This window comes from Crassostrea angulata, chromosome 7 (assembly GCF_025612915.1).
Source record: "Crassostrea angulata isolate pt1a10 chromosome 7, ASM2561291v2, whole genome shotgun sequence".
NCBI classification, from domain to species: domain Eukaryota; kingdom Metazoa; phylum Mollusca; class Bivalvia; order Ostreida; family Ostreidae; genus Magallana; species Magallana angulata.
In genome coordinates, this window is record NC_069117.1 from 23,167,414 (window position 1) to 23,180,741 (window position 13,328).

The following is a 13,328-nucleotide window of genomic DNA, read 5'->3' on the forward strand; positions in this document are numbered from 1 at the left end:
TTCAAAATCACAGTACTAGCTTTGTTACGGCTGCCGGTATACTGGCCGCTCATAAACCCAACTCGTTCGATTTTTTTGGTTGATGGGGAAAATCAAGTCAACTTGTTCGTTGTTTGTACACTCTGATTTCATCGACTTTTTCATGGTAAGAGTTATCTAAAAGAAAAATGGCGACAAACAAGGCACGTGTATTTGTTTTTATTTTGAAAGCATATAAGACATGAAGAACTAAACCTCATAGTTTATAATCATGTCAACGATTTTAATTAATTATAATCATCTAGTGAAATTCCTTTGAATTTCATGATGTAATTTTGCTGGTAATAAGCAGATAAGAAACTTCTTTTATAGTAATTTATACCATGTTTACTGAGGCCAGTAGCTAGTGACGGATATATATACTATATACGTCCTTGCTGAGGCAGAGATTTAATTTAACTGTTCACTTCATTGTGTGCATTGAGGTAAAGATTAATATGATAACTAATTAATGTAAATGATTGTTAAACAATTATTGTTGACCAGGGTAAACTTTCATGAGAAGTGGCTTTACTTTTGGAATGTTATATCAACATGATAGTTACCAAAATTTAAGCTCTCTACACCTCTACAAGTTCACTTCATTGTGTTTAATTCATTGTATGCATTAATGATGAAGATATGGTAATAAATATTTTTATCACCTAATTTATACTATCACATATTCGACAAGCAATTCTGCAATTGTCTGAATGTCATGTTGCTCATAGGACTAAATGAGAAATCCTTAGAAATTCCTTCTTTGACTTTATCTGTTTTCATTCTTTAGAACTCAAATTATGAAAAGCCAAAAGATTTGAAGTTTGATGATTTGGTAGTAGATATTTGCTTCCATCCAAATCGTGAGGTTATTGCTGCAGGACACATTGGAGGAAATGTGACGATGTAAGTAAGAGCTTAATAAACAAGCTATAGTATGTCGGCAGTTTGTTGCAAGAAGTCTCATTGGATTGAATGTGTTTGGTTTTCTGTTTTGTTATTAGCGAAAATGAAGGTTCCATGAATAAACATGATAAAATACTTTGTAGTTTAAAATGCAATGAAAATGTATGGTCACTCACTGGATACATTTTCAATTTTCATATTACACTTGGAAAATGTACATCACATTGAATTTTAAGTAGTGCAGTTGAAATAACATTGATATATACATTAAAAAAACTGTTAAAATAAACATGAAAAAAGAAAAGAATATCTTATGGCTTATGATAGTATTCATTGTATATGCTTTTTATCCAAGTATTGTTGCATGTATTTTGATCATCATTAAAGTTTGGTGTAAAAAAAAACACAACTATGGTGTTTTTTTTCAAGTAGATCACCTCCCATGAGGACATTTTAACTAATATATTTATATATCAGCAATTCATTTTCAGACACACATATTCCACCACAGGGGAAAATAATGAACTGATGAACCTGGAACACCACAAAAAAGCCTGCAGAGCTCTGAAATTTTCCAGTGATGGCATCCATCTCTATACAGCATCTAAAGACAAATCCATCCAAGTGATAGACCTCAACACAGGATCTGTCAAACAAAAACTCAAAGGAGCACACAGGTACAACTGTGACGTGTCCTAATATCATCGCTCTGCTACACACTTTAGTCATATATACAGAATATATACCTGTTCATCAGTGTGTAGTTTTATGAGGACAGAATAAAATTATTGTTGGTTTAGAATTGCCCCCCGCCTCATTGAAATACCCTCTAGTGATAATATTTTTTATAGCAAACAATAAAAAACTTTTTTTTACAGGTAGATTTTTTTTTAACCAATTTTTATTTGATTTGAACATATTTTATTATGCAAAAATACATTGACATAAATGGATTTACCAATTTTTGATTACCGTAGTTAGAATTCAAGTTTGAAATATAAAAACAAATCTCTCCCTCCCTCCTGGGTCTAGAAACCTCCAGGTGGCAATTCCAAACAATTTTTTTAAAGATGGCCTTAGATCAAATTGGTTTCAGTGGTGTCACGTAAATAATCATATGTAGTTAAGTGGTTTTGAAATTAATTTCAAATTTTCTGTTATCCGTGTTTTAAGTGTTTCAGTTCTTTGATAGATTAGTTGATATTGATTTTATCAAACATTTTACAGTTCAGCCATATATTGTCTACAAGTAACTGGTGAAAACTTCCTTGCTTCTGGGGATGATGATGGCTGTTTGAAGGTAATATAAGCATGTGCATGTGGTTAGCAATTTGATTTAGAAGGTATTAAATGCTTCTGAAGTCAAGGAAAGATTAAAATTGATATGCTTTTATGGATTAACAACAAAAATTGAAATACATTTTTAGGTAACAATTACTGATTAAAAACTTAGTTACAAGGTTGTAAATAAATTTTCTATTCAAGTTGAAGAGGGCAGTTTTAGAGTAAAATCAGACATTGTTTGCCTTTTATTTTGTTGTACCCTAGAACAGCTTTGGGATTTAAGGACCAAGACGGCAGTGATGGATATGAAAGAAAACGAGGACTATATCAGTGACTTAGCTGTAGATGACCAACAGAAATTCCTACTGGCTACAAGGTACATGAGCCGGTAGTTTTTACTTCTAACAATAACATGTTACATTGTGGAAGAAAGGAGAATGGGAATGGCAAAATGTTCATTTAGAAATAATATAAGATTTCTTACGCCTTTTAAAATTTGAGGTAACTGTATATTACTGAAATAATGATTTTGTTTTTCTCTCATGTTTTTTGCTAGTGGAGATGGAACACTGACAGCATTCAACATAAGACAGAAAAGAATGGAACTTCAGTCCGAGTTGTTTGACTCTGAGCTACTGTCATTGTCAATTTTAAAAGTAAATATTATTATTAGTAGTCTAATTGAATGGTAATATCTTGTGTAAATGAAGTATCAAAGAATTACATGAAAAGATTAATTCATGTAGTAGCTGTCAAATGCATGAACGGTACATATAATTTTTCAAAAATACATACTGATGTTAGTTTTCTGAATACTTCACTGTGCTCTTTTTTTTTATTAACAAAATAATTATTTTGTTGCCATTATAGACTTATTCATAACTTTTAGGGGAACCAGAAGGTCTTGTGTGGTACCTCAGAGGGGGTCATCAACATCTTTAATTGGGGAGAGTGGGGAAATATCAGTGACCGATTTCCAGGCCACCCTCTGTCAATCGACTGTATGGTGCCAATCACCAGAGATATTGTGTGCACAGGCTCCAGTGATGGCATTGTCAGGTATATAGAATCTACGTATAGACCTGCCTTATTTGGTATATAGGTACTTGTTTGAAATCTTTGTACCCAAGTCTGTCAGTCATTGACAGAACTGATTTTCATTACTTATATTTTTTCAATCAATTGGAAGTACATAAGTACAAGTTCAATGTACATGTTGATAAATGCAAAGTCACTGTCTTTGTACATGAATGAGAGAGAGAGAGAGACAAACACACACACACACATTGTTCTATCCCTTTTATTGGATTGTTTAATATACACAGAATTTCTTTGAACTATTTTCAGAAATTCTATTCAAATTATAAAAGATTTTTCATTAGTACTGGTACGTGCAACCCTGTATTAAATATATTTTTATCTTCCTTTTCAGAGCTGTTCATATCCTGCCAAACAGATTTATGGGTGTGGTTGGAGAACATGATGAATTCCCAGTTGAAAACCTAAGTCTCTCACATGACAGAAAATTGCTAGCAAGTTGTTCACATGACCAGACTGTAAAATTCTGGAAGGTTGATAACCTTAAAAAAGAAAAAGTGAATACAAAAAAGAAAGCCAAAAAGACTAACAAACCCAAGCACCTGGCTCCAAAGGATGAATTTTTTGCTGGCCTGGCAGAAGGTGAACCTTCATCAAAAACTGAAAAGAATGATGAAGATGATGACAATGATGATAGTGATGATGATAGTGATGATGATGAATAAATCAATTGTTGTAAGATGAATTTGTCAGTTTCTGTTCATGGTATATTAAAGATATTCCGATTTTCTGAAACGGCCAACTGCAAACAATATATTCCGCACTGGCTAATTTGGGTCAGGAAAACTTGAATAATGAAGGCCCTTGCCCCTTTGTATGCAGGATACTCTCCATATTCTGTTTTTAAAGATCTGTGAGCAGACTGTGTTTTTTGTTCGCTGGCTCTTCTTATACTCTTCATATACAAATGCCAGTAATAAAGCACATTAAATACAAGTTTATTTTATTTAGTTAATCAGCTCAAAAACCATTGCAGTATTATGAAATTAATAGACCATTGCAAGGGTAATGAATGAAGACATCAGAACATGGATGACAGGAACATTGTCTTCCACTCCAGTTTAATTGTTCTCTCCCTCCACTCATCAAACAAGTTTGTATCATTGTTTGTGAGCTTTTCCTTTGATGTCAGCAATTCATTTTTCCTTGATACACAACAGTTTTATGTGGTGTATCTGTGATAGATCACACTTTAAAAAAAAATAAAGAGTAGCAAAAAATAAGAAAATTGTATTTATCATTTACAAATTCATGAACTTATCATTTTTTACTGCTTAAACAGCCACTTAATTACGGCTCGAAATGAAATACACAATTATCTAAATCCGGTGTACTCCACGAGTCCAGATTTTTTCCTCATCTTCCGGCATCATCGAATCAACTTGTCGCACTTTGGTACCTGAGCCCTTTGATAATAATTCCTTCATGCAAACATCTAAAACTTTGCCGAAAACGGCAATAAGGTCGCCATGTTCATCAAGAAAATTCACTGCCATTCTGTTTATGTACATCTAAAACAAAGCGCCGTTACAAGTAATTCTGTTTAGGATCTTCATCCCGGAGATGCATATCAACAGATTGTGAATGATCAGGTTTCCTAATTTACTTAAGAAATTCGGTTTCAACTATATCCTAAGAATTGCGAGAGCATAAATTCACAACCGTCATCCACGGCATTTTTGCTTAAAAGGGCGAGGTAGATGGAACTTTCATAAAATGTATTACGCTTAACTTCTAGAATCACGTGCTCTTTTTCATTGGTCATATAAAATAGAACATAATTAAATTTTGATAGATCATGGGCAACTCAGTGCATTGAAAACAACAATACAAAACATATAGAGTAACTTTTTAACTTGTGCATCTTCAGATATCAGACTCGGGGGACAAGCCCCCTCGTCTGTTATCTGAAGATACACTCGTTAAAATGTACTCTATATATTACTTGAAATACGAATGTGAAATATATGTATGTCCTTACATCGTATTAAAGAGCAAGCAGGTAAAAACGGATCACCTCGTATCTAAACCTAAATTCTAAAGGAAATTACACGATCAGCTACGTTTTGTCAACCGTGCCGTTCGTAGCAGATCGTAGTGGGAATGACAATTAGAACTTTACATTACTTGTATAAAGAATGGTAAAGGAAAATCTACGTATTTCTGAATGCCCTTTGCGGTATGTGATCAAATGACATTTTAAATGTGGACCTAAAAAATCAAAAACATTCTTTTTGCGTTCCTGAAGGAGGTGGCATTTCTACGAAAACCCATAGAGTTTATTTTCGTTGTTAAAAAAATGTTTCGCGAATAAACGCGCAATTCCTTCAAATAATTAACATATCCTTGAGAATGTGATTTTCAATATATCAATGAAAATTGATAACCCCAATAATTATGAAATTACAGAAAAATATACCATAAAATCAGTTGTAACTCATACAGAAACTGACAAGACTGAAATCTTCGCTATACAGTGATTATATAAGGACCTGTCGGCGTGTGAATAGTTAATTGCATTCCTTCACTTCAATTTGAAACTGCTTTCAAATCCATTGTTTAATTATGTAACGGACATGTAAAATTAAATTCAAATAGCTATAATAAACAATATTTATTTTCATCGTTCATTTACTTAAAGTGTTGACTGAATGGATAACTAATGTTACATTTGAGAGCACAAACTTCACCGACTTGCACGGGCAAGAAATGCCGGTTGTGTCGTTTGTGAATTTAAAACATAATTCGTGCATGCATTAACCACTTTACACTTATTATACGTTTGATGATTCCACGAAACACTCCGCAATCCATGTAATGGTGTTTTGTTTTTTTTTAGGATCGTACGTGAATATTATGATATTATAAGCTACAGAAAAGGGGAGTTAATTACATGCTGAGAAATTTAGGGATCATACAATACATTTCTTACTTCATTTTGATTTTATTTCTTATTTCTCGTTGCAACTTTTTTTATGAAATCAAATAGAATTATGCTGTATAACGTTATATGGATACCCTGAATTGTGTGTAAGAGATTTAAATAGACAAAGCTACATGTATATCTTCGAGATCTGTATTTCAAACCCTTAGTGGCTACCGTACAAATAATCTTTCGACAGTTTCGTCGGACTGCGCATGTTTTGACAGCTGAACGGCTTTTTTTACCAGTAATTTTTACAAGATTTACAAATATTATTGAGATATCGTAAGTATAAAATTCATGCATCAGTTTATTTCCTGTTGTGAGATTCAATGCTGTAACGTAATTGTACTGTTGAATCGCGATATTGAAAAAAGTATTCTACTTTCGTTTTAACAATCGGCCATCAAACGCATAGATACTAATCTTTTTGACAAAAAGTGCAGAAAGTTTTATACGTTAAACAAGTTCTACACTTGTTGTTACATATGTTTATGCATATAATAATATTATTTTAATGGATCCGAATCACAATATGCCGTTTTTCTGGGTTTTGTTTTGAAATAGTTATATAAAATGTTTAAATAAACTAAGCTATATATTCATGTCTTTAACCGTTGTATTTGGCTAAAAAGTTGTGATAACTTCATTATGTACAAATGATTTGATCCAGATAATAAATATGATTTATAACATTATTTGATAATAATAAAAAAAGAAAGTATGGATATACGTAACTGATGAGGCAGTTACAATCCGCAATGACACACAGATGTACAACCCTACCGAGCCAAATAATATTACATCTACACTGTATTTAGTAGAAGAAATAGTAAATTGTTTGACCCACTTGAAAGATGATACATAGTCTAGCCAATACCATCAGTATTTGCTTGTATTTTTATGATAGTGAGATAAGACGGTCACCTTTATTTCTCCACAGTTATCTGTAAGTTTTCAGTATAATTAATTTTACTAAACTGTATGATAGTGGTCCAGTATCCAGGAAGATATTTTAACTTTGACTGGAAAGGAAGCTTAGTTCCGATCATTAGAAACTTTATATTTAGACACACGAAAATTCAGATCGCACAGTTTTGTAATTATCGTACATGTACATGCATGTAGTCACGTGTTTTGTTAGCAGCATTTCAAATTCGTCTTTGTATAAATCTTGCACAGAGCTTTCCCCTTTATTTCTAGGAAGATTAAGAATTTAGGTCGCAATATTTTAATCATTTCGTTGTAACATTTATTATAATTATACCTTTCTTTTTTTTTTAAATCAGTTTTAACCTCCACCCCTTTTGTTTACCCATGCAGGAATTCTATAACTAGCTATGGCGTGCGCACAAGAGGATCGCCTGATGACCGCTGCCATAGATTTTGGCACGACCTACTCGGGCTATTGCTTCTCGTTTCGCCACGACTTTGAGAACGACCCCCTCAAGGTCTCGGCCAACACTTGGACGGCGGGGACGGCTGGCCTCGTGTCCCTCAAAACCCCCACCACCGTACTACTGGACAGCAACCAGGAGCTGGTGGCGTTCGGATACGAAGCGGAAGATCGCTACGCGGAGTTAGCGGAAGATGAGGAGCATGCAGAATATTACTACTTCCGGCGATTCAAGATGACCTTGTTTCAGTCATCATCTGTAAGCTTTGTTTGAAATAAATAAGAAAACAAATACAAAAGTGCTTCTAAATAATATTGTAATTAACGATGATAATGCTTCAATGACGTATATACATGTATGACCTCTATCAATGGCCTTGACACTTCACCTTTAATGATATAGACCTGTGAATCTGACCTTTCACATGCTAGAAACAATTGCGATCAATATTCGAAAGTTTTTATCAGATATACATATTCTCGTATAATTCATGGTTGCAGCGACTGACGCGAGACACCATGCTAAAAGATATGGCCGGTGGAAAGCAAGTTAAAGCCATAAAAGTATTTGCACATGCTATCCGGTATCTGAAGGACCATATGTTGAATACTCTGGAGCAGCGAGGCGCGGGAATCAAGGCCAAGGACATTAACTGGGTGCTGACGGTTCCCGCAATCTGGGAGGACCCTGCTAAGCAGTTCATGCGGGAGGCTGCAGAAGAGGTCAATATGCACGATTTTTTATCAATATTCAGCTACATTTCTAATATCACTAGAACCTACATTGGATCAGTCAGAGAAACACTCCATAAACGCATTATTATTAATATATCATACCAAAAACTAGCTATTTTTTTCTTTCTGTACAATAGGCAGGAATAAGCCGTAATCAGCTCATGATAGCGCTTGAACCCGAGGCAGCCTCTTTGTTCTGTAAATATCTGCCCATAGAAAAGCTACAGGGCTCGGAAGGAGGAATCGGTGCTTTTAAGCCCGGAAGTCGATATCTTGTGCTTGATGCAGGAGGTAAGCAAGGATGGTAGAAACTACAGAACAATGATACAGTAGCGTAATTTAATGAATTTTTTTTATATCAGTATGAACTGTATATTAAAAGCCCATCTGCTTATCGTGCATTAAAATTGTAATTGCGACCTAATGATACAGTATGGTGATTTGTTGCAATAGCACGGATTCTTGTCCGTTTGTTTCAATAAAAATCCCCTTTATGACCACCTGAAGAGCCCTTGAACCCATGTTATTCTAAAATCAAACCTGAATATATGATCGCATGTATGATGTGACGTGTTTTGTACTGGTCAACGATATTTTTATTGGGTTTCATTGTGGGCGATTTATTCAAAACCATAGAGCTATAAAAACTGACGGCATCTTTTAAATGAATGTGAATATAGATCATATTTTGTATAGAATAATTTTAAATATCGTTATATGTTAATTAATATTTGTTATTAAATAGTCGTGGTCTCTGAACTATTTCAGGAGGAACTGTCGATATCACTGTACACGAGGTTCAGTTCAATGGAACGTTGAAGGAGCTGGACAAAGCTAGCGGTGGGGCCTGGGGCGGGACTAGGGTGGACGAGTCCTTCAAAGAAATGCTGGAGGAGATAGTGGGCGGGGGCATGCTGGAAGAGTTCGCCTTGTCGCACACTGCCGACTACATCGATCTGTTCAGAGATTTCGAAACCAAAAAACGCAACGTCAAAGACGACTCCCCCGGGAAAATCACCCTACGAATACCAATCACTTTACAAGAGTTGTACGAGGAACGAGGAGAGGGAGAAATTAAGAAGAAGATTCGTCAAACCAAATACAAAGATGACCTCACGTGGGTGGGCGATCGTCTGCGCATCGACAAACCCCGTTTTGTTGAGCTGTTCTCGGCTGCGTGTGATGGGATGGTGGATCACGTGAAAAAGTTGCTGAAATCACCCAAAGTTCGAGGCACAAACAACATCCTGATGGTTGGAGGATTTTCTGAATCCCCGTTGCTACAAAAAAGGATTCGAGAGGAATTCCCAAGTTGTCGAGTGATCATTCCTCAGGAAGCTGGGTTAGCGGTGTTGAAAGGCGCCGTTATATTTGGACACCAGCCTGCCACAATTGCAGCACGTATTTCAAAATACACCTACGGGATATCAACCAACACAAAATTTGATCGCAGTAAACATCCCATGTCGAAATTGAAAATGGTAGAAGGCAAAGAGAAATGTAAAGACGTTTTTGATAAACATGTCTCAATAGGACAGTTACTGGAAATAGACGATGTACAGAGTGAAAAGAGTTACTGGCCTTTGTATTCAAACCAGACCCAGGTGTCACTGCCCGTTTATACATCTACGATCGAGGATCCGTCATTCGTTGATGAGCCCGAGTGTTGTTATCTTGGAAAGTTAACCGTCGATATTCCTAAACACGGTTCTGATAAAGAAGTATCGTCTAGTTTCATCTTTGGAGGAACTGAACTTAAAGTACAAGCCGTTGTCAAAAGCACGGGGGAAACCACAAGTGCTAATTTTGACTTTTTAGAAGGAGAGCCCTAGTCGTAAAAACTACAGAGTGCGCAATAAACTGCTGGAATGGAAGAATTAAGGCCACTTCGCAAATTCGTCATATTTCTTGACACAAGTGAACTACTTGACAGACTGATTGTTCATTTGTTATTATAGTCTTATGTTCTACAAATTATATTTTACAATAAATTCTAGCAACACATGGCAGTCATGATTTTAATATTTTAAGGATCGTCTAAATTAATTTACTCTGTTCAAAATTCTATCTGGTTAAAAATGAAAACATGTAAATTAATAATTAAAAATCTAAACAAATTAATACATGAGTTCGCCGCTGAACAAACTTTTTAACGGTTTTAAAGCTGCTTGGTCCGATTTTATATCAAATTTTATGCACGCTTTTAAACGATGGCTATGCTTAGTATATGTATAATAATAGACATTGCAGTAGTTCTACCACTTAATTATGCCAAAATTCAATGAAGAAAAATACGTACAAAATTTGCTAACAAAACAAACGACATTAAAAGGTACCGCGTTATTTCGCCTCATGTTAAATTTCACCCCTGACGACGAGACGGGTATGATTGTATTACGACTTTGACATCGCTTTAAATAAAGGTCGAAATGATCAGACAAATTACAAATAAACATTTGTACGTTTTGTTCGCTAATATTTCCGAAGTCTGCTTTCTTTACAATCGATGCATAGCATGCGGGTTGAAGAACCCTAATCATTCGGGGGACGAAACCAAGCGGTTTCCTTTTCTAAACATTCCCGTGATGCATTTTGGTTTGTTTTTTCGTTTGCCCAAAGAGAAATTATTTTTATTCACTTTGAATATTTCTAACTTTGAAAGGAGACTGATTCTGCTGGTGTAAATAGGAGAAAGTCCATAACTTTCTAAGATAAATGATTTGTATGGAAAACATTTTGATACTGTAATTACAAAACAATCGGACCAAGCAGCTTTAAAATACATATACAATCATCTATTATTTCCAAAATATTTATCTTCATATGCCAATGAATAATAGATGTTAATTAATGATTAAACGATCAAATTATATTAAAAACCATTAGCATGACTGCACAGTGGCAACGATATGGACAGGATGTCCGCTATTTTATTGTGAAAGTTATTTTAACTTTTCTATTTAAAGGGGGGGGGGGGGTCATAAATTGAGCTTAATAAAATTATTAAAATGTATTACAAGTGACACACACCAGAAATTCTTTTAAAAATATTAATTCATGGCCTCGCAAATTTAAAAAAAAATATCAAATTAAAGACCGGGGTTGACCTAGTTGAATATCCACACGGACGGCAATTAAGCATATAAGGAAGCAGGCCCCTCCTCCAAACTGATAACACGGCAGAGTGAATCTATTAATAGATAGCTGCATACCAGAAGCACGTGCTGATCAGAGAACTACATAATTTTAATGGTCATTTAAAAATGAAACGGTGTGCATAGTTCCTTTCCCTGATTTTCATCTTTAAGTAATAAGCATCTACACATGCATGTTCTTCTAAATTGATCACTGCCAATACAAGCATCCCTTTTGTTGTTTTGTTTTTTTGTATCTAGAGCTTTGTTAAAACATCTATCATAGTAAGCATCATTTCTTCACATACATGTAATTATTTAGAAAATACTTTAAACTTAAAAAAAAAAACCAAGAAATTCACTGGTCAGAATAACTCTTATCAACAACAGTGTGGGTTAGGTGCAAGGGGCTAATGCACAACTAGTCCTGACTCAGTGGGGAATCCCTCCCGCCAAATGTCAATTAATAAATCAGCCTCCAAATCTGCAAATGTGAAAGAGGTTCCAGGGAGGAAAAACTATATTTACCTGATGATTTTGCATGTGGGCTTGAACTTTAATTATCAGAAATATTTGAAAAAAAATATTCACATACAATTTATTAAATCAGATGTTAAGGTTACAAACTGTAGTTCACTGTAGTAGATTACAAGCTCAAGTTTCCTTTTGGTTTACGCGTACCTCTGCCCTAATAAAATTCCCTCCAAAACATTCTTGTAATCCAAATTATGGCGGAAAAGATCAAACAGTGTGAATTGGAAGGAAGAGAAATTGTAAAGTTTTTCAACTCATAAATTGGGATGTAGAAGAATTATCGACTAGTGATCTAAGATAGTGCAAAATGAGACAGATGAATTAAGACTGATGATTTACAGGGGAGTTTGTTGAACGTTACAAAAATGTAATTCTGCACGATTCTGTCAGAACAGCAATAACTTAGGAATGTCCCCATTGTTTATGCAGACCCATTAGAAGCTGTCCGATATGGTGGAAATCAAATTTTGGAAAGAAATAAGACTTTATTGAAGGGATAAAGTTTTGACAATATGGTTTTACAGAGCTGTATTCTAGACCCAAAAAACATCTGTGGGAAAGTTGGATTTTTCACTAGAATAATAATATCAGCATGATCAGTGGCATCAGTGCATAGGATTGCTTTTAAAATTTCTCAACTAATGTGATGACCTATATGTTTATGATTTAAAACTGCTAGAACCTGTGACCTGGGAGGCCCCGTAAACAGATATGGGAACTTGATACTATCAGTGTGAAGCTGCAGGACTCACTCTCCAGCTCTACACAAGTGTGTGTTCTTTCTCTTTGTTTATGATTACCAGTGATGATAGAGTAATAAATCAATTAAGAAGGATTACTTAGTGTTATTCAGTTTTGAGGTAAGACAAGCTGTCCCGCCATTTACTGTGCGTCTCTAGCAATAGGCATTTCCGGTAGGAATGTAAACAAAAAGCCGATTTCTCATCTGTCAATCAAATCTGAGGAAATTTGAATTTCTGGATCACTTCAAAATTTTGAATATGAATTTCTAAAGTAGTAATGCATCAATAATGATTATTTTACTATCTAGAGATGCCTTTCAGTTTACTTTAGTTGCATGACAAAATTTAATTTATAGTTTTTGCTGATTAAAGTGTAAATTCAGAAATTTATCCTCTGAAGTGAAAGGTGGCAAGAAAATTGAAATTTCCTCCATTTTCCTCATTGGCTGCTATTTATACCCCAGACCCGGTCTGAACTTTTTCCAGTATATAAATATAATTATGTATTTCCACAGTAAAATACGCTGGATATGCTCCATTTCTGTGTAGTCTCTCAA

General features: G+C 34.8%; 2 protein-coding genes across 3 annotated transcripts; both read left to right on the forward strand.

Annotated features, from left to right (window-relative positions):
• The first annotated feature begins 34 nt into the window (after positions 1–34).
• Positions 35–4,242, forward strand: LOC128193122 (WD repeat-containing protein 55-like). Of its 2 annotated transcripts, none has more exons than XM_052866382.1 (8): positions 35–145; positions 809–924; positions 1,416–1,601; positions 2,152–2,224; positions 2,478–2,584; positions 2,765–2,864; positions 3,098–3,267; positions 3,641–4,242. In XM_052866382.1, the coding sequence occupies exons 1-8, from the start codon at positions 83–85 to the stop codon at positions 3,969–3,971; spliced, it is 1,146 nt and encodes a 381-aa protein (XP_052722342.1). In that variant the 5' UTR covers positions 35–82; the 3' UTR covers positions 3,972–4,242. The 2 variants fall into 2 exon arrangements, with proteins under 2 accessions (XP_052722342.1, XP_052722343.1); XM_052866383.1 differs by lacking the exon at positions 35–145 and adding an exon at positions 161–182.
• A 2,142-nt stretch (positions 4,243–6,384) lies between these two features.
• LOC128156918 (heat shock 70 kDa protein 12A-like) lies at positions 6,385–10,369 on the forward strand. The gene is made up of 5 exons (XM_052819251.1): positions 6,385–6,514; positions 7,553–7,884; positions 8,127–8,348; positions 8,498–8,651; positions 9,129–10,369. Exons 2-5 carry the CDS (start codon positions 7,570–7,572, stop codon positions 10,190–10,192), a joined length of 1,755 nt encoding a protein of 584 aa, XP_052675211.1. The 5' UTR covers positions 6,385–6,514; positions 7,553–7,569; the 3' UTR covers positions 10,193–10,369.
• Positions 10,370–13,328: the final 2,959 nt, after the last annotated feature.